General features: G+C 32.5%; 2 protein-coding genes across 3 annotated transcripts in view; both read right to left on the reverse strand.

Annotated features, from left to right (window-relative positions):
- Nucleotides 1-3,687: 3,687 nt before the first annotated feature.
- On the reverse strand, nucleotides 3,688-7,834 carry Urm1 (Ubiquitin-related modifier 1). Its single transcript, XM_089631477.1, has 3 exons — nucleotides 7,732-7,834; nucleotides 7,371-7,458; nucleotides 3,688-4,080 (listed from the first exon to the last, which is right to left on the reverse strand). Exons 2-3 carry the CDS (start codon nucleotides 7,455-7,457, stop codon nucleotides 3,826-3,828), a joined length of 342 nt encoding a protein of 113 aa, XP_089487603.1. The 5' UTR covers nucleotide 7,458; nucleotides 7,732-7,834; the 3' UTR covers nucleotides 3,688-3,825.
- Nucleotides 7,835-11,412: 3,578 nt separating this feature from the next.
- The window catches only part of nrv2 (sodium/potassium-transporting ATPase subunit beta-2), a 94,742-nt gene continuing 90,260 nt past the window's right edge, over nucleotides 11,413-15,894 (reverse strand). For both annotated transcript variants that reach the window (XM_089630957.1, XM_089630958.1), the window contains exons 4-5: nucleotides 14,818-14,986; nucleotides 11,413-13,902 (exon numbers count right to left, since the gene is read on the reverse strand). In XM_089630957.1, the coding sequence (XP_089487083.1) occupies nucleotides 13,799-13,902; nucleotides 14,818-14,986 (273 nt within the window). In that variant the 3' untranslated portion in view covers nucleotides 11,413-13,798. The remainder of the gene's footprint in view (nucleotides 13,903-14,817; nucleotides 14,987-15,894) is intronic.

Consider the following 15,894-nt stretch of genomic DNA (forward strand, 5'->3'; position numbering starts at 1 on the left):
AAGGTCATTAGAAACGATGAAATTATTTTTTTAACCTAAACTAACCTTCTTAACCCAGTTAATAAAGATTTTGTTTCATCACTTTCCATGACTTTATATAACTTTTTAAAGATGTGATGAATTATCATTGTGATGATTTATCCGGTCACCGTTTATGTCACGTAGATGTGATACCGTGTTGGACGGGTCAATCCACTTAGGGCCGGTATTTCAATACAATAATGGGCGAAATTTATATAGTTTTCTGCGTTTAGTTTTGGTGTAGCCGTCAAGTACCGGATATCAAGAACTATTTAGCTTAGCAACACAACTCTCAGAAATCCAAAAGATCTCAAATATGTGGCCTACTGTTGTTGTTTGTAAGATAGTCTTAAAATTGCAAATAATTGTTTTAAAATATTATTTTTGTGAGGGTGGGCGAAACCTTCCGAATGCTGCAATCTATTCATACATATTATAGATACTAATGCTGTATTTTCAAAAACTATGATTGAAGTTAAATGTTTGTAAAAGGTTTAAAGTTTATTTTTCTGATTATGATTATCTTACTAAACATATATATTTTTTATTAATAAATATTGTTTAAAAAAAAAAAAACGATTTAAAACAGCACATTCCAAAACGGTTCCAACTGGCTACAACGTCATTATGACACAGAAAACTCCCATTGTTGACATTGTTGCTGACGACGGCTCACGTCAACGCCGCCGAATTCACTAATAAAAACGAACTTCTCGTTTTAGCGGCAAAACGAAAATTGCACATTTTAAATAGTTTTTAAAAAAATATTCGTCAACATGAAAATAACTTCATTATCGTAATTTTCTTCAAAAATAAATAAACAATGAAAATAATGGTGACCGGATAACTCATCAAAATAACAATTCAACTCATCTTTAAAATGTGGTATAAAGTCATAAAAAAGTAATTTTTCGAAGAAAATTTCTTCTGAAAGCTTATCACTTTGTGATGACATTATTAATTATGTTAAAACACAAATAACTTGGTTTACATCACTTTAATATATATTACCGCTACATGTTTCATGAACAAAGTTCACCTCACCAGGAATAATAATATACTTTTTTTTTCATCGCTTTATATCACTTTTTAAAGGTGTACCGAATTATCAATGTGTTAAGTTATCACGGAACCGATTGTACCCTAGTATTGATTTTTCCCATAAATAATAGTACATATATATATTAGTGTGCAGGTACGGGAATTTAAAAGTCGCTTGTTTTTAACAAGCTTTATGAACCCAAACATATGTTTGGGTTCCTACCTATCTACATACGTCACATCGGTAGTGATAATTAGAAAACTCGTTTTCAATGTCATTAGCACCCGATTGATTTTGACCAACAAACAAGCCGTTATTATTTGAAGATATTATGTTTACTTATGGCACTAGGCACAGACCGAGACTTTTGAAACAAATCAAGTCTGTGAAACAAGTCGATCAAACTTACTGCAGATTTTGATCGACATCGAGAGACATTGATCAAAAGCAAACATTTACGTAATGCAATCGGCACATTTACAATATGTTTATCAGTCATTCTCAAGTCACTTCTGGATCAAGGCTTTCCCAGGCGAGATTGTCTTACAGGATAACTTCTTACAGGATACCTTAATCTTAAATCTATACTAATTATATATACCTACCATATTTTTTTTCGATTTTATTATGTCCGGGTTAAATCTTCCCCACAGGAAAAACTAAACCCTTCCACACACTTTTGCACAAATGATCATCTAGTCAATCCAGATTATGCAAGTTCCTTATATAAGCATAATAAATACAAAAACAACAAGTCAAATCACCAGAGATCAAATGGGAAAATAATTCACCGACTCCAGATATTTTCATATCAGAGGGTTCGGCTCAGTAGAACTCCTAACTGGACCTATATTTCCTACTGATCCCTCAATATAAATATTTAAAAAATCTTTTGTAATCCTACATGTATTTAAAATGACTGATTTTTGCTTTTTTATGTATAAATTCTTTGACAGATCTAATAAGCCTAAATTTGAAATGAGAGAGCTAGGTATAATGCCAGCAGCCGAAATAACAAATGGTAATTAATTAATTTTAAAATTATATATTAATACAGTACATATTTATTATATACAACTGTCAGTAACAATCTTTTGTATTTGTTAAGTTATAAATAAAATATGTCCACTGACTCGGTATAATTATTTCCCTCCATAAGTAATCTGGGTAGGGAGGAATACATATGGTAGTTAGTACCAAAATTTCTGCGCTGAAATAAAACCCGACTTCTAGAATTACGTGGTGAAAACCGAAAGCTTATAAATGCAAGCAATTCTGGACTACAAATGCATGATTTAGAATTTTATAAAGAAATAGTCAGTGAAATCTTTCTATCAGACAATTTAAGCTTATTCGTTTCATTCAAAGGAGTGTTATAGTTCAACAAGACTGCTGGAATACCCATTTTAAAACTTACAAAACGTAAGAATTTATTTTATATTCTTTTAATTCCTTGTACATGAATATGAGGGTGTTGTGATTATCAAATCATTTTTATATCTGTTTATTTTTTAGCAATATTTTGGAAAACGAAACTCAGAACACCGCCTATTCAATGCTAATAAATGTAATATAAACGATGGTCACCTACTAATAAATATTAACCTGAAATACCTATACAAATTGAATAAAATAATTTATTTATTTATTGCATCTCACTATACAACTAAGCCTGTATCGAGGTTAACAGAGAAAGTTTTAGGTATTTAGTCGAATAATTATTATTTATATTAATTTGTTATCCTTTGTGCTCTGCATACAAAACCTTGTCTTATGAACATTAGTTTATCATTTAAAATAAAATAAATAAATATAAATTTGTTCCCATTCGATCTTCAGCAAGCTCATTGTTTTACAAGACTTTTTACATTAGATTTTTTTAAATTACGTAGATAGTTGATGTTTATTTTATATTTTTTACTTTATTGACTGAACCGAATGAACGTAGCGAATTCCTGTTTTAACTCGACCGTTTTTGCATTTCATCTGTCTGTAAATTTGATTGAACATTCATTTTCCGGTTCAAGATGATAGCAGTTTTAATGGTTCAGTAACGATTATTTTTCAAATGTGAAATCGTCTTGCATTCACTTTCTTGTTCCCATTTTTTCAATATTATGGTACACGTACCTACCTGAAGAAAGTTTGAAAAAAGAATTATCAATGATATCTTAGGACAAATTGTATAATTCCTTATTTTAAATAAGAATTTTTTTTTACATGAAATACACTCATTTCAGTACCTACGTACAAATCTTGTTATTTCAGAGAAAGTTTTGGTTTTGATTTATTGAATAAGAGAAAATTAGAAACATGCTATATGGAGGCGAGGTTGACTATTCTCAGAACTAAAATATTTATTTTTTTTTTCTTGGGCGAAATGTTGTTGTTTGACTTGGCTTCGATTCATCAAAGACACTTACCATAGTGCGGACTCGAACCAACTTGTAACAGTCTCCGACTAAAATGAAATTGGTAAAGAACATCGATTATTAGCATTCTTTTGGAACGAACTAGTTTTTAAAATTTATTTTTTCAAGTTCAAAAAGGTTTTCTCAAAATATTTATCGGAAAGAATCAATAAAATTCCTCTTAAAAGTAATTTATTATAAAAAAATATCAGATTCACTTATTTCATATTACATTTCAGAACAAATAATAATATTCTTGTTTTTTTTATATAATATGAGCTTGTATAAAAATTGTATCTCGCGTTTCACTGAGCACAGCACCAAAGTTCTTATAACATGAAATAAATAACATCATCCTCCATGAAGAGTGGATATGAAGAGTATGGAGTCCCTCGGCTGCAGCTGATAGTCTCCGGCCCCGCAGAGCTCCCAGTCCTCCTGGTTAACCAGCACCAGGATCCCGGGCCTCACCGACTCCTGCTGCAGGAACAGCTCCGGCCTCTCGCGGAGCAGGTTTTTCTCCATCCAGCGCAGGAGGTGTGTGATGGTCCAATGGTTAGATGGACAGGTTGATGAGAGATACGTGTTTATGGGCGGCAGAATTACCTGAATTATTAATAATATTTATTTATTTATATATTTTCCATACGGGCTTTTACAAACATTTGACATACATAATAGTTTATGGAACAGTATTCAAGAAGTAAAATTTGCTATTACTTGCAAAGAAATTCCATACAGATGGATTATTAATATTATTGAAGTATGTTATTATAGCCTTCTTGTAACTATATTCCATGCAGTTGAACACATCTACTGTTTATTTTATTTAGTTATAAAAAAATTACATTTTTATTTCTAGTATAAACCTTTACTAACTACAAACAACTTATTTGTATGACATTTAGGCACACTTTCCTCACACTACATCTAAAACTTATTCTATATAGCATTTAGGCATAACCCACGAAAAGCAAGCAGCAAGGCTTTTAGCTTCTCTAAGGCCACGTAGTAAGCGTTCAAAGATGGTTTGAAAGGGAGATATGTATACAGGGTGTCCGGAAACTCGTAGTATAAGCGGGAAACTGGTGAATCTACATCACATTTGGAGTCGATTTTGTAGTATATATTTTTTTTATTTGAGCTTTCGTTATCGAGTAAATCGAGTTTGAAGTTGATTTTTTTTTTTTTTTTTTTTTTTTTTTAATCAAATTCTTATAAATTATTACTGAAGATCAAAGTACCCAACTAATTAAAACTATTTTAAAGTAAAACAAATGAAGAAACTCGGATTTGAAGCATTATTTTGAAATCACCCTTCATTTAACCCGGTGTAATCATAAAATATTTCTGCTCTGCAGGGTTAAAACATCTGTTATTCAACCCTAAACACCAGAAAAAACTTTAACCCTAAAATAGCCGAAAAATATTTTTTTTTGGTTTTTTTTTTTTTTTTTGAAAATGCTCAAATCAAAAAACTTTATGTTTTTTTGGGTTCCCCATGTGGTGTAGATTCTCCAGTTTCCCGCTTGTACTACGAGTTTCCGGACACCGTGTATACGAATTTAGAGGGAGCGCACTAATATTAAAAAACGACAATAATTAAGCGAAAATGGTGAAAATATTTAATAAAACACGTTTGAAATCTCTCGATAAATGCTTGGTTGCATTTATAGATACACTGTCAATTTTTTCACGCCCATAACATATTAAATAACAGAACAAAACGTGTTTTTATAATTTACGGAGTTTATTTTGCGTTTTTTTTCTATCGAGGGAATTTAATTTACTTAACGTTTCGGCATAACAAATGTATAGATATTACCTTAACTGTTTGAAAATCAAATTCGGCTAAGTAGCATTCATTACCCAAAGCCTGTAATTTGATAGAGTTTTTCATTTGTCAGGTTAAATCTTTTCTTAACAAGGGTGCGTCTTGTTCTTCTTTTTGCAGAAACATTTCTTCACCGTGTGAGAATACTTGAAGCACTTATCGCATTAATCATTACACGGCGTATGACAATTGAAATCAACAAAAATAATTTTATGAAAGAGCCAGTTTTTCTGGGATACAGTTCTCTTCCTTGCACTTATACATACATTGTTGGTATACATATTAAGGTCTATTGATAAGTATTCTTTGTTGGAATCATTCCTGGCATAATGAGAGGGCATCTTGGGGAATGATCTTATGACTTCTTATGAATTCTTAAGTTTCATCCGGACTTTTTGAGGAAGGGGGTTGGCGCCCTTTTTTATTTTGATACAAAATTGAGTGAATTTCTTTCCGACAGGACACAAAACGACAGGCAAAAATTTTGAGGAAATGTCTAACATTGAAGTCATAAATCGCTTGCAAACTTATAGTTTTGCTCCTAAGTTGTTTTTGAAATAGTATTCGATGCTTTTTGATCTCCTGGAGACTAACTGAACTGTTCTTGTGCTTTTTCTATCCCCAGATTTCAACTACTTAAAAATAAATTTTGTTTTTCCATATCTCCAATAAACCAAATGGAAGTAAAAATGCTTTGTCGCAATGATTGAAAACTTTTCATTGCAGGATCTGGGACATTTTCCGTAATCCTTAGTCTTCCAAGTCTCCCCTCCACACTTTTACCTCTCGTGGAAATATAAGCCTTTCCGCTTTTCCCACATTCGTTATTATTCCACTCCTTGGGATCTGCTGTCTCAAGGCGATGCACTACGTCGTGTAATATTTTAAATTGAGCCGCTATCAATAAACACCCTTATGTAGATGGCGATAAGGTTTAAATTCCCGCTTAACACCATCCGCCTGTTTTGATTTATGCAAGAAAAAAACATGGCCAAAAAGTGCCTTTTATTTTATTTTGTGGATGTTCAGGCATAAATATTTAATTTTTTTTCGATCATTTTATAAATAACTTAATTTGCCACATTATACAAGAAAATCATAACCGAAAATGGGTTCGTAACTAGGAGATTTTGAACTTTAAAGCAGTTTTCATAGGCCTTATACATTATTTTTTTCTGGGCTTATAAAAAGACTTATCTAAAAAATACTCGATTATTTCAAAGGCCAAGATGTATTCTACTCGCAGTATTTAATTAAAGCATCTGAAACATTTCTAGGCGACCAAATTTTCAAACCAAAAACACATGATTTTGCATTACTACGTATGGCATCGCCTTAATTCCTAATTCAAATGTTCAATCATGTATGACAAATATAAATATTACTCGCTTACACTAAGACGCATTAGGAATTCTGTACGAGACGACCTACTACCAGTACGATGTCTTACTTACAATTCTTCTTTCATATGGTGGGGGGTCAGAGAAGAACATCTAGTGAGCCAGTCTAGTCGCCCTGTGGACATAATCAATCCCGCCGGGAAATGAATGCAGCATGCATTCTTTGACCACATGTTCGGTGGTCTGCACCACACCGCATTCATACATCGCCGATTCTTTAAGGCCCCACCTGTGCATCATATGGGCACAGTGGCTGTGGGAGGACCTTACCCTATTGATGGCACTGTCTCTCAGTGGGGTCGTGCACGAGATGGGCATTTCTCATGTCTGCTGATTGCCACGCAAGTTTCCACCTATCTTCTAGAGTGAGAGGTATACAGAGGAGCCTCTCTCCTTCCATCTAGAAGGATTTTCGGGATTTCAAGCGGCATTTAAGGCACCGGCCGCACCTGTATAGCGCACAACCTCACATGACGCGTGACAGTATAACACTAAATCGAAAGGACGGCAATTACTGTATCTTTTGCATGTCACTTTGAGATCTCCACAGTGTGTCTATTATTTTTATATTGGCATTGATGTATAATAATAGTGAAGTTCCGATGAGTTTTTTCGGACTGAGTTTGTATAAAAGTGAACACCTTGTTTGTTCAATAATTTACCTCTCGTTTCTTTATTTTATCAAACAGCAACTCAGCACCACCAGCAAACTCTATTGTGATGGGGAGTGTTCCTTCTTGTTCTGCCATCCTGTAAAATACGTGTTTTTTAGGTTATGTTAGGAATATTCTTAAATAGTTAAAAATAATCCCCAAAAAATTGTAGAAAATATCAAATGAGGAATAATTTTATCAGAACCTAGATAGTCCCAGCAATTTGTGACATACTTTTTTTAATAATTATGTACAAAAAACATTAACAATCTCTGCTGTTTTATTACGGTTCGATTTTTGTAATAATTTGTGAATTACTATTTATTTTTTATGAAAGGAAAACGATTAAGTAATAAAAATTAAATTATGCCTCTTATTGAATCCTTGAAACTTCACGAATTTAGGTAGGTAGATTATCAAAATTTATTTGAGAAATAAAGAAATCTACTTTTGACAGCTGACAGCCGGAAAGTAGGGTTATGTTGTACTTTTTAAATGGCTGTTAAAACTACATTAATATTTATTTTACGGGGTATTTTTGAACAAAGTATTATTATCAGTTAGATTTTTATTAGAGGAAAGAATGCCTCGCATACTTACTAAAACACATCGCACCTCCGGTGCTAAACTGTCACTTATGCAAATGATGTAATTTTTCAGGAGAAGCGTTTGAAAATTCGACATCCTATTATTATATTTATTTTTTATTTTAAATTTATCTTTATTTTAATGTTGTTTTTCTTTTATTTTTTTTAAATGTATAAATTCTTAAATTATAAAATGGGGGCCCCAGCACGGGTAAACAACCCAGTGAGGCCAACATTACTAAATTGAAATATGAAATATTGTAAAAAAAATGTATCAACAATAAAAAATAAAAAAAAAAAAATGTATAGTTCTTCTTGTCTAAAAAATGAACTGGTAATTATTTAAACTACAACTTTAAACTTCATATCAAAGTAAAAGCAAACGTCTCACAACTTTGTAATAAAAAAATATAAACATTTTAAATTTAAAACCCTCCCAGAAGTGACATTATGGCACTAGAAAACAATTTACCAGGCAATTATGTCATAACAATCAAAACACGATATCATACTTTTCTAAAGTTTTATTAATTAAAATATCAAAGCAGTATAACAAACTTTCTCAATTCTACATATAGAACTTTACTATTAATCAGACTTTTTAATCTCAGCCTTCTTACCATTTTACGAACGGTTTTCAGCGATGTTTCATATTAAATCAGTCATTGGTCACGTATGGTTCCTATTTAAATACTATAATTACGCAATTATCAACAGTATCAAACAAATACAATTTCTTTTACTTATTATTATTTTTTTAATTAGCATTAATTTTGTACTAATTGGGTACTCTTAAAAAAACAAAAACCTTAAATTTATTGTCACATTCCCAGGAAAATCAGGGAGTCTTTAACGATGTGGTTTCAATAAACTTGTTTTCCCTGCAAGTGGAAATGTGACTTTAAGAATGTTAGAAGCACAAAAAATTAAATGATATCACTATAGAAACTTTCATAGTATCTTGGTATGATATTTGCCTCCACTAATTGCAATAAATCACGCTTTTTGCGTTCTGTAATTGGTATTTTTGAAGTGTATGCTTGCTTGAAGGGAATGTCATCTATTCTTTGGGCGTTGCCTCTACTTACGCGTAATTTTTTTCCTCTTGGTTGAATTATAGCTTTTGCTTCCTCCCAGTTTTCAGTTTTGTAAGTTGTTCGATATTGGTAACTTTCACAATTCTTTGTGAATTTAATGCATTTAATATCACCAGTTTTGATTACATCTCCGTTTAAATTTTTGCTATATTGAACTTCATGTTTTCCTCAAGTGACTTCAAATCAAAGAAATCATCGAAATTCATTTCTTTTACAACAAATGGTTTACCAGTCTTCTTTGCCCCACGAATCAGGAACATTGTCACAATTGTTAATCGAACGAAAACTTTATACCATAAAACATAAGGGTTGGAGAAACAATGTCACTACGTACACAAGTATCTTTATTATTTCATGTCACAACCAACTTAAGTGTTGTTATTGCTCCAAAATCATAAAAATGAATTGTCATAATTACCTTAGTGGCGTTGTAGCTCCAGGAGACTGCTATTCGTGCGGGGTGCCGCGCGCAACTAACCAATCAAACGTTGTTTCTCCCAGTGGTGGTTAGATTTGCACCAAAACCATAACGACATAACTACCCTCACGCGGAAATTATACGCACTACGCACTACACAAACGACGATGACACACCAAGTAAAGAGGTACATTAGTTATTTTTTCTCATACTTAGATCAATTTTGACAAAACTTGCATAAGTGACAGTTTAGCACCGGAGGTGCGACATATCTAATTTACAAAGAAATAACAAAAAAGTTATTGATTTGTAGCTGAATATTTTGTGCCTTCATATTAAAAAATCATTTGCCAGCATTGTTGAAAGAAAAATGTATTTTGTTTTCCATTTTTCATGATTCAACTCTTTTCCGGTTTATTTATGTCTTTTCCTTTCAGTGCCTTCATTTAACGGAAATAGGCTGTCGTTTGGAAAATATGTGTTTATGTAAATCGGACTAGTAAAAATTAAATAAATTAAATGAAAATACTTGGTTTGAGGTCTCGTTAAGTATTTTCATTTCATTTATTTAAAATCTCAAGTCACAATTTGTTTGCTTCTTTTGAAAAAAAAAACAGACTAGTAAAAGTCTGAAAGACATTAGCGTGTAGGAGGTACAAAAACTTTCTAAAAAGTAGGATTTCCAACATTATTGGTTACGGATCATCACTTACGCAATCAAAACAACAGCTTTGACACTCGAAATCTGGCTCAGGCCGGTTCTGTAAGGGTACAGTCACCCCAAATGGTTCGCTACGTTTGGTGACTTAGCAGAGGTGCCCGGGATCATAGGGTGAGGTTTGTCCGGGTCCTGGGGGTAGTTGCGCTTACCCACCTACTTACTGCGTGGCGGGCCAGATTGGGAAAGACTGGTTGAGGGAGACCTTTTGACCTCTCCAGCAGGATTCTCTTAAACATCGCCTTGCACGGTACATTCATCTGTCACTCTTGGACACACTGACCCCCAGATTCCTACACATCCCTCATCCCTTTTTCTTTCCCAAAACCTTCTCTCCTTCCTTTCCTAAAAAACCCTCCACACAGCAACTCCAAAGATGACATAGGTCCTGAGGGGAATTATTTTCCTTTAGGCCTTCTGTGTGAGCTAATGTAAAAAGATAAAGTCAAATTAATTCACTTGTTCTTCATTGAGTCAAAATGCCAAGAAAATACATCCGCATAGTCATGACTAGAAATGCAACGAATATCCGGTTATTATCCGATATCTGGCAACTTTATTACTATCTGCTCCATTCCCGGGTAGTACAAATGTAAATAAAACAGGTAAACTAAGTTAACTAATGGAAAATTATGGTTAGTATTTATTAAACTGATCATTGCTTTGTGCTGTCAGTTGTGCCATGCCAAGCTCTGTTGCGAGTTTGACCTTGAAAGTTTCACTTCTTGCATCCAGAATTTAAGCTTACTGATGGCCGGATATCCGGTCAAGGCGTATGTCAGATATCTGATGTCCGTCAAATACTAACAAATTTAATTTATTTTGAAATAAGCTACTCCCAGCGTCTTTACTTGCATACCTCTTGGCAGCCTCTTTCGCGATATTGAATGCCAAAATATTATAAAAATGCTTAGAAGCTACATGTCCACTATAATTTACTTTCTTCCACAAACCCCCCAGACATCAAACACGTATTCCGCATTCAGAAACACTGAATGATATATTTTAAATAATCAATCATTTCCAAAAGGTTTTCTTGTTTGTTCCATAACTACATTTCAGTAATAAGGGCTAGTATTTCAGTTCGGCTTATCTTGTCAGGGCTCTTACCAGAGAGTGACTTGATGGATGTAAATATATCTTGGATATCATAAAGAGTTAAATTTCAGTCCTAAGAGTCACAGTTTTTGGAATTGGAGACGATTATAGGAAATTAAATAAAACATAGCGATGAGGTTTTCTTTGTTTATTTAAACAAATTCCGATTGCTTTTATACACATTCAAAACCATTCACAGATTACACATTATTTGTATTGATCGTAAAATGTTTATATTAAAATATTTTTCTCGAAAATTAGAATCTGTGACACAATAGTGTGGTGCAGAGGAAGAAAAATAATACACAGACCTTGTAGCACCTTGTTAGATTATTGTTTGTAGTGTATCCATTCTTTTGAAATCATCAGCAAAAATGTTCTTCTCATTATATTCTTTATGATTTAGTTATGGATACATTGATGTAGGTATTTTATTTGTTGCATTAATCGGTATATTTGTAAACAAACATTAAAACTGAAGTCATTGACATTCTCATATCAGAACTTCAGAAGAACACTTTTGTGGAAAAATTATTAACACCTATCCCATGTGGACCTTCAAAAGCAGGCTGTTACATAGGATGATATTTTTTCACATTTGAACTAAGTAGTGATTTATTATAAAATAAGGCATTGTATTTATATAAAAGGTAAAACTTGAACTGAAGATAAAGATAAAGAAAAAAGGATTACGACATCACATTTCGCTTTATTTATCGATAAAAAATTTGTCCGCACAGAAAAATACAATACATATCAAACACATATTCGCTTTCATTCGTGTTGCAATCATCACTTTTAATTTTAAACATTACATTCTTATTTAACTCAACAATTATTGTACTAATGTAAACATAATACTTTACTAAAATAAATTATTGTATTGATTCATTTAAAATACAATCCATACATCTAAGAAAAATAAGAAATGCTAACTTCAAAAGATCTATTTCTTGTCGGAGAATGAATTTATGTTTCTTTTTCGATAATGCAAATGCACACCCTTTGATTGTAATGTAAAGAGATGCATACATCAACATGTTTGTATCAAAGTTATTAAATAAACCATTTGGTTAACTATTAAAATCCTTGAAAACTACATTATATAAATAAACTCGACTTCCAATGATAATAATGGTGTAAAGGCTTCTACAGTTAAACAAAAAGAGAGTTGCAAGGAACACAGAATGTGTCGTTCGCAATGAAAAGTTAAAGAACCAATAGAATACTAAAGGAAATAATACTTCAAAATCAAAATCAATATAAACTCTTATATTATTTCTGGAAACACCACGGCCTATTCAGTTAGTAGGTTATTCATACAGACAACAAACTTCCACAGCAATGACTAGTTTATCAAAATACTTTGTCTGCTGTGCTTTCAAAAACGACATTAACATTAAGTTTGAAGCCTAAAACTAAAATATCTCCAATAAGAATTTTGGCAGTTTCATGTCATTACAAATACATATATGGGTACATACACAGAATACTCTTACATTATGAGTAAAATGATAAATTGAATAAAGTTTACCACTGATTCGACATTAGCATACATGACAAGATGGAGCGGACAAGGTAATGTGGGATACAGATACATATTGATTGGGTTAGTTCCTACTCCTCACTCGGAGTCACCTGGCAACACACACCGAGTCCTTACCCAACTAAAAACAATGGAATATATTTTTACAGCTTATAGCAAATGGATGGCAATTCTAAATCATATAAGAAACAATCAAATAATTTTACATCTACATTCTTAAAGAAGCATACAAAAATGACCATATTTATGGTTTTATCTACATAAAAGTAAAGTGAACTGTGAACACAGATATGCATTATATCAAGTTAACACATAAAATGTCTTTATAGAGTATAATTTTTGTCAAATAATAGCAGATAGAGTTAAAAAAAACTTCACAGAAAATCTGTAAATTGTCATTACCATTATGTTTAATCATTCTCACTACTAAACAATATTTAATATAAAATTATATAACACAAATACTCGAAACAAAATAAGACAAAGGTGTTTTAAAGTTGCTCGCATTCTGAACACTTCGCGTCTTGCTTAACTTGAAAAAGTTACATTATAAAAATAATTTTATAGAGTCATACTTTTTGTACCATTTTCATTTGGTATTCCCGAAATAATGATCTTCTTGAGCGTCAAGAATGAATTGGTTGTAATCAATTTTTTCTTTACCTGATGTGGTGTGAATTGTTTTATTACAATAAGTCCTAAAATAAGGAAAATTATAATTTTTATAATATGTTGGTCTCGTTACATGTTGTAGAATAGTAAAAGTTAATGTTGAATTCAACCGCCTAATTGAATTGAAGGTACAATGTATTTAAAATCACTAATAAAATACTGCTAAAATCAAAATCACCACGCCAAGTATTTAGAAATGTGATATGACAGTAATATAATGCGTGGGCTTTATTACTAACACATTTGATGCTATGCTCAAGTGTAGTTAACATTGGGAAAAGAGATGATTGTAGCGGCGCACCTAATCGATCAAGAGCTCGAGATGAACGGATCCCAGTCTGTCGTGGCGGTCGTGCTTAATGTTGTGCGCCCACGCCTTGCATTCTATGTTGATCAGGATTCCAGCTGAAATGAACAATTATCAGATTAATCATACTGTTGTCATATGAATAATAAATAATGTTTGTTGGGCTATGAAAGCCATCATTTACGTTAATAATTAATAATCTGTCAATTTCAAAACCATTCTAAGTCGTATTTAAAACTTCGATGAATTTCAATTGCACTTATCAAGTTGTATTCAGCAATATATTTAGTTCCGCAGTTAGGTGAAAAAATTTAACATTATTTTAAAAATACATATTAACCACTTGGATTCAACCATTTTTATTTTTTAGATACAACTAACTTGTTTCGTGAGCAATGCTCACCACATCAAAGTGGTTAAAACTAATTTTCAAGTTTCATGAAGGTTCTTTCTATTCAAGTTCTATTATTATATCAATATTGGCTACACAACTAAAATAATAATAACAGAACTTGAATGGAATATTTACAGAACTTGAAAATTAACTTTCAAATTTGATAAATTGTTATTTTTAATTCAAATGGTGCTATAAGATATGTTTGCTGTATTTGAAGAAATTGTAAATTGTTATTATTTTGAAGTTATCCATTATATTTATCTGTGAAAGTGAACAGTTGCTAAGTAGTAACGTTATCTATGTAGTCAACAACATAACAAAAATTTTGTGTACTGATGAATTCTTATCATTTAAATCTCAAAAACCTATCAAAACCAGGTCGGGACTTAATTTTGTGCGTTAATCATAATCTGAAAGAAAAATCTACAAAGACGCATTACATAGTCATCAAAAATAATCCAAGACTTAGATAAGATAATGTACATAGAAAGCATGTTATTGACGTACATCATATTATTAAATCTATTTCGCAAAGGAATAGAGAGGTGTTACTCTTTGATGCCCCCCATGAAGACTTAACATTATGAATATGTTTTTAAATTAATTAATAACTTACGGGTAGGCCTTTCTAAGTGCACAGCCACGAGGGGGCTCAGGTAGCCCTCTGAGTTCTCGAAGGGGTAGAAGTACCCAGGGAAGCCCCTCCGGGGGTAGTACTGGATAGGGCCCACATTCTCCACATCGGCGGGGTTCTCTCCCTCACACGATACCCACACTGTGTTCAACTGGAAATAAACAGAATTATATTAAAATATTGGCTTTAAATCATACATACAGCCTTCAGGGAACCAACGGGGAGTGGACCCGTGGAACCAAGGAGGAGTGGAGAGGAGATATGAGAACTCATCCCTTGTGGGGCGTTCACGGAACCAATGGGGATTGGAGAGGAGAGATGAGACCTGGGAAGACACATTGTGGAACCAGAAGACATAGCCACATTTCCAATGACAACCCTGGTGAACTTTATGAAAGGGACCGGGTGACTGTTAAAGGAATGAAGTGAAATGGGAGATAGCACAATGGGCCTATGGCCTAAGTGCTCACGGGAACTATATGTAAGCCGTCTCCGCTCAATAAATAAATGAATAAGGGTATTTGCTTACTTCTATCTATTCATTATTACTACGTATTCAGCATAGGTATAATAAAGAATAACACAAGAAATGCCTTGTGTGTTTCGTGATCCAAATATTTTCCCAATTTATGCCTATATTTCCAAACAAAACTGTGTTTTAGAAATTCAAATGTGAAGGAGATCTACGATTTCAGGCGAGTGTAAATGAGACAGAAAGCTGGGTGGTTGGTCTAAATAAATATTTGTTCCCATTCAAATATCTGTATGGAAGGCCCTTTTAGTGTTATATTCTCTATTCTATGTTATTCAACAACAACTGTTACTTGCATTTTTTCTTATATTTCGTTTTACGTACCTATTTAAACACTTAAATAATTATAATTTGTTTAATTATGTGCTAAATTAGTAAGCAGTTACTTGTATCAAATTATATCTCATAAATACACAATTACAATAGGCAATAATTAACAAGCTGTTCCAGTGCAAACTGAAAATAAATTCAATAACCTTCAAGCAATCTGATGATTTTATTAATAAATCACTGATTAGATTGACAGA

This window comes from Hesperophylax consimilis, chromosome 4 (assembly GCF_061612785.1).
Source record: "Hesperophylax consimilis isolate HC1 chromosome 4, BYU_Hcon_1.0, whole genome shotgun sequence".
Lineage (NCBI taxonomy): Eukaryota > Metazoa > Arthropoda > Insecta > Trichoptera > Limnephilidae > Hesperophylax > Hesperophylax consimilis.

Bases quoted from the DNA above. Each gene is read 5' to 3' on its own strand.
- Urm1 (XM_089631477.1), bottom strand. From the start codon at position 7,457: ATGGCAGAACAAGAAGGAACACTCCCCATCACAATAGAGTTTGCTGGT. The intron at 4,081-7,370 runs GTAAATTATTGA...TTAATAATTCAG, and splicing joins ATAAAATAAAGAAACGAGAG to GTAATTCTGCCGCCCATAAA.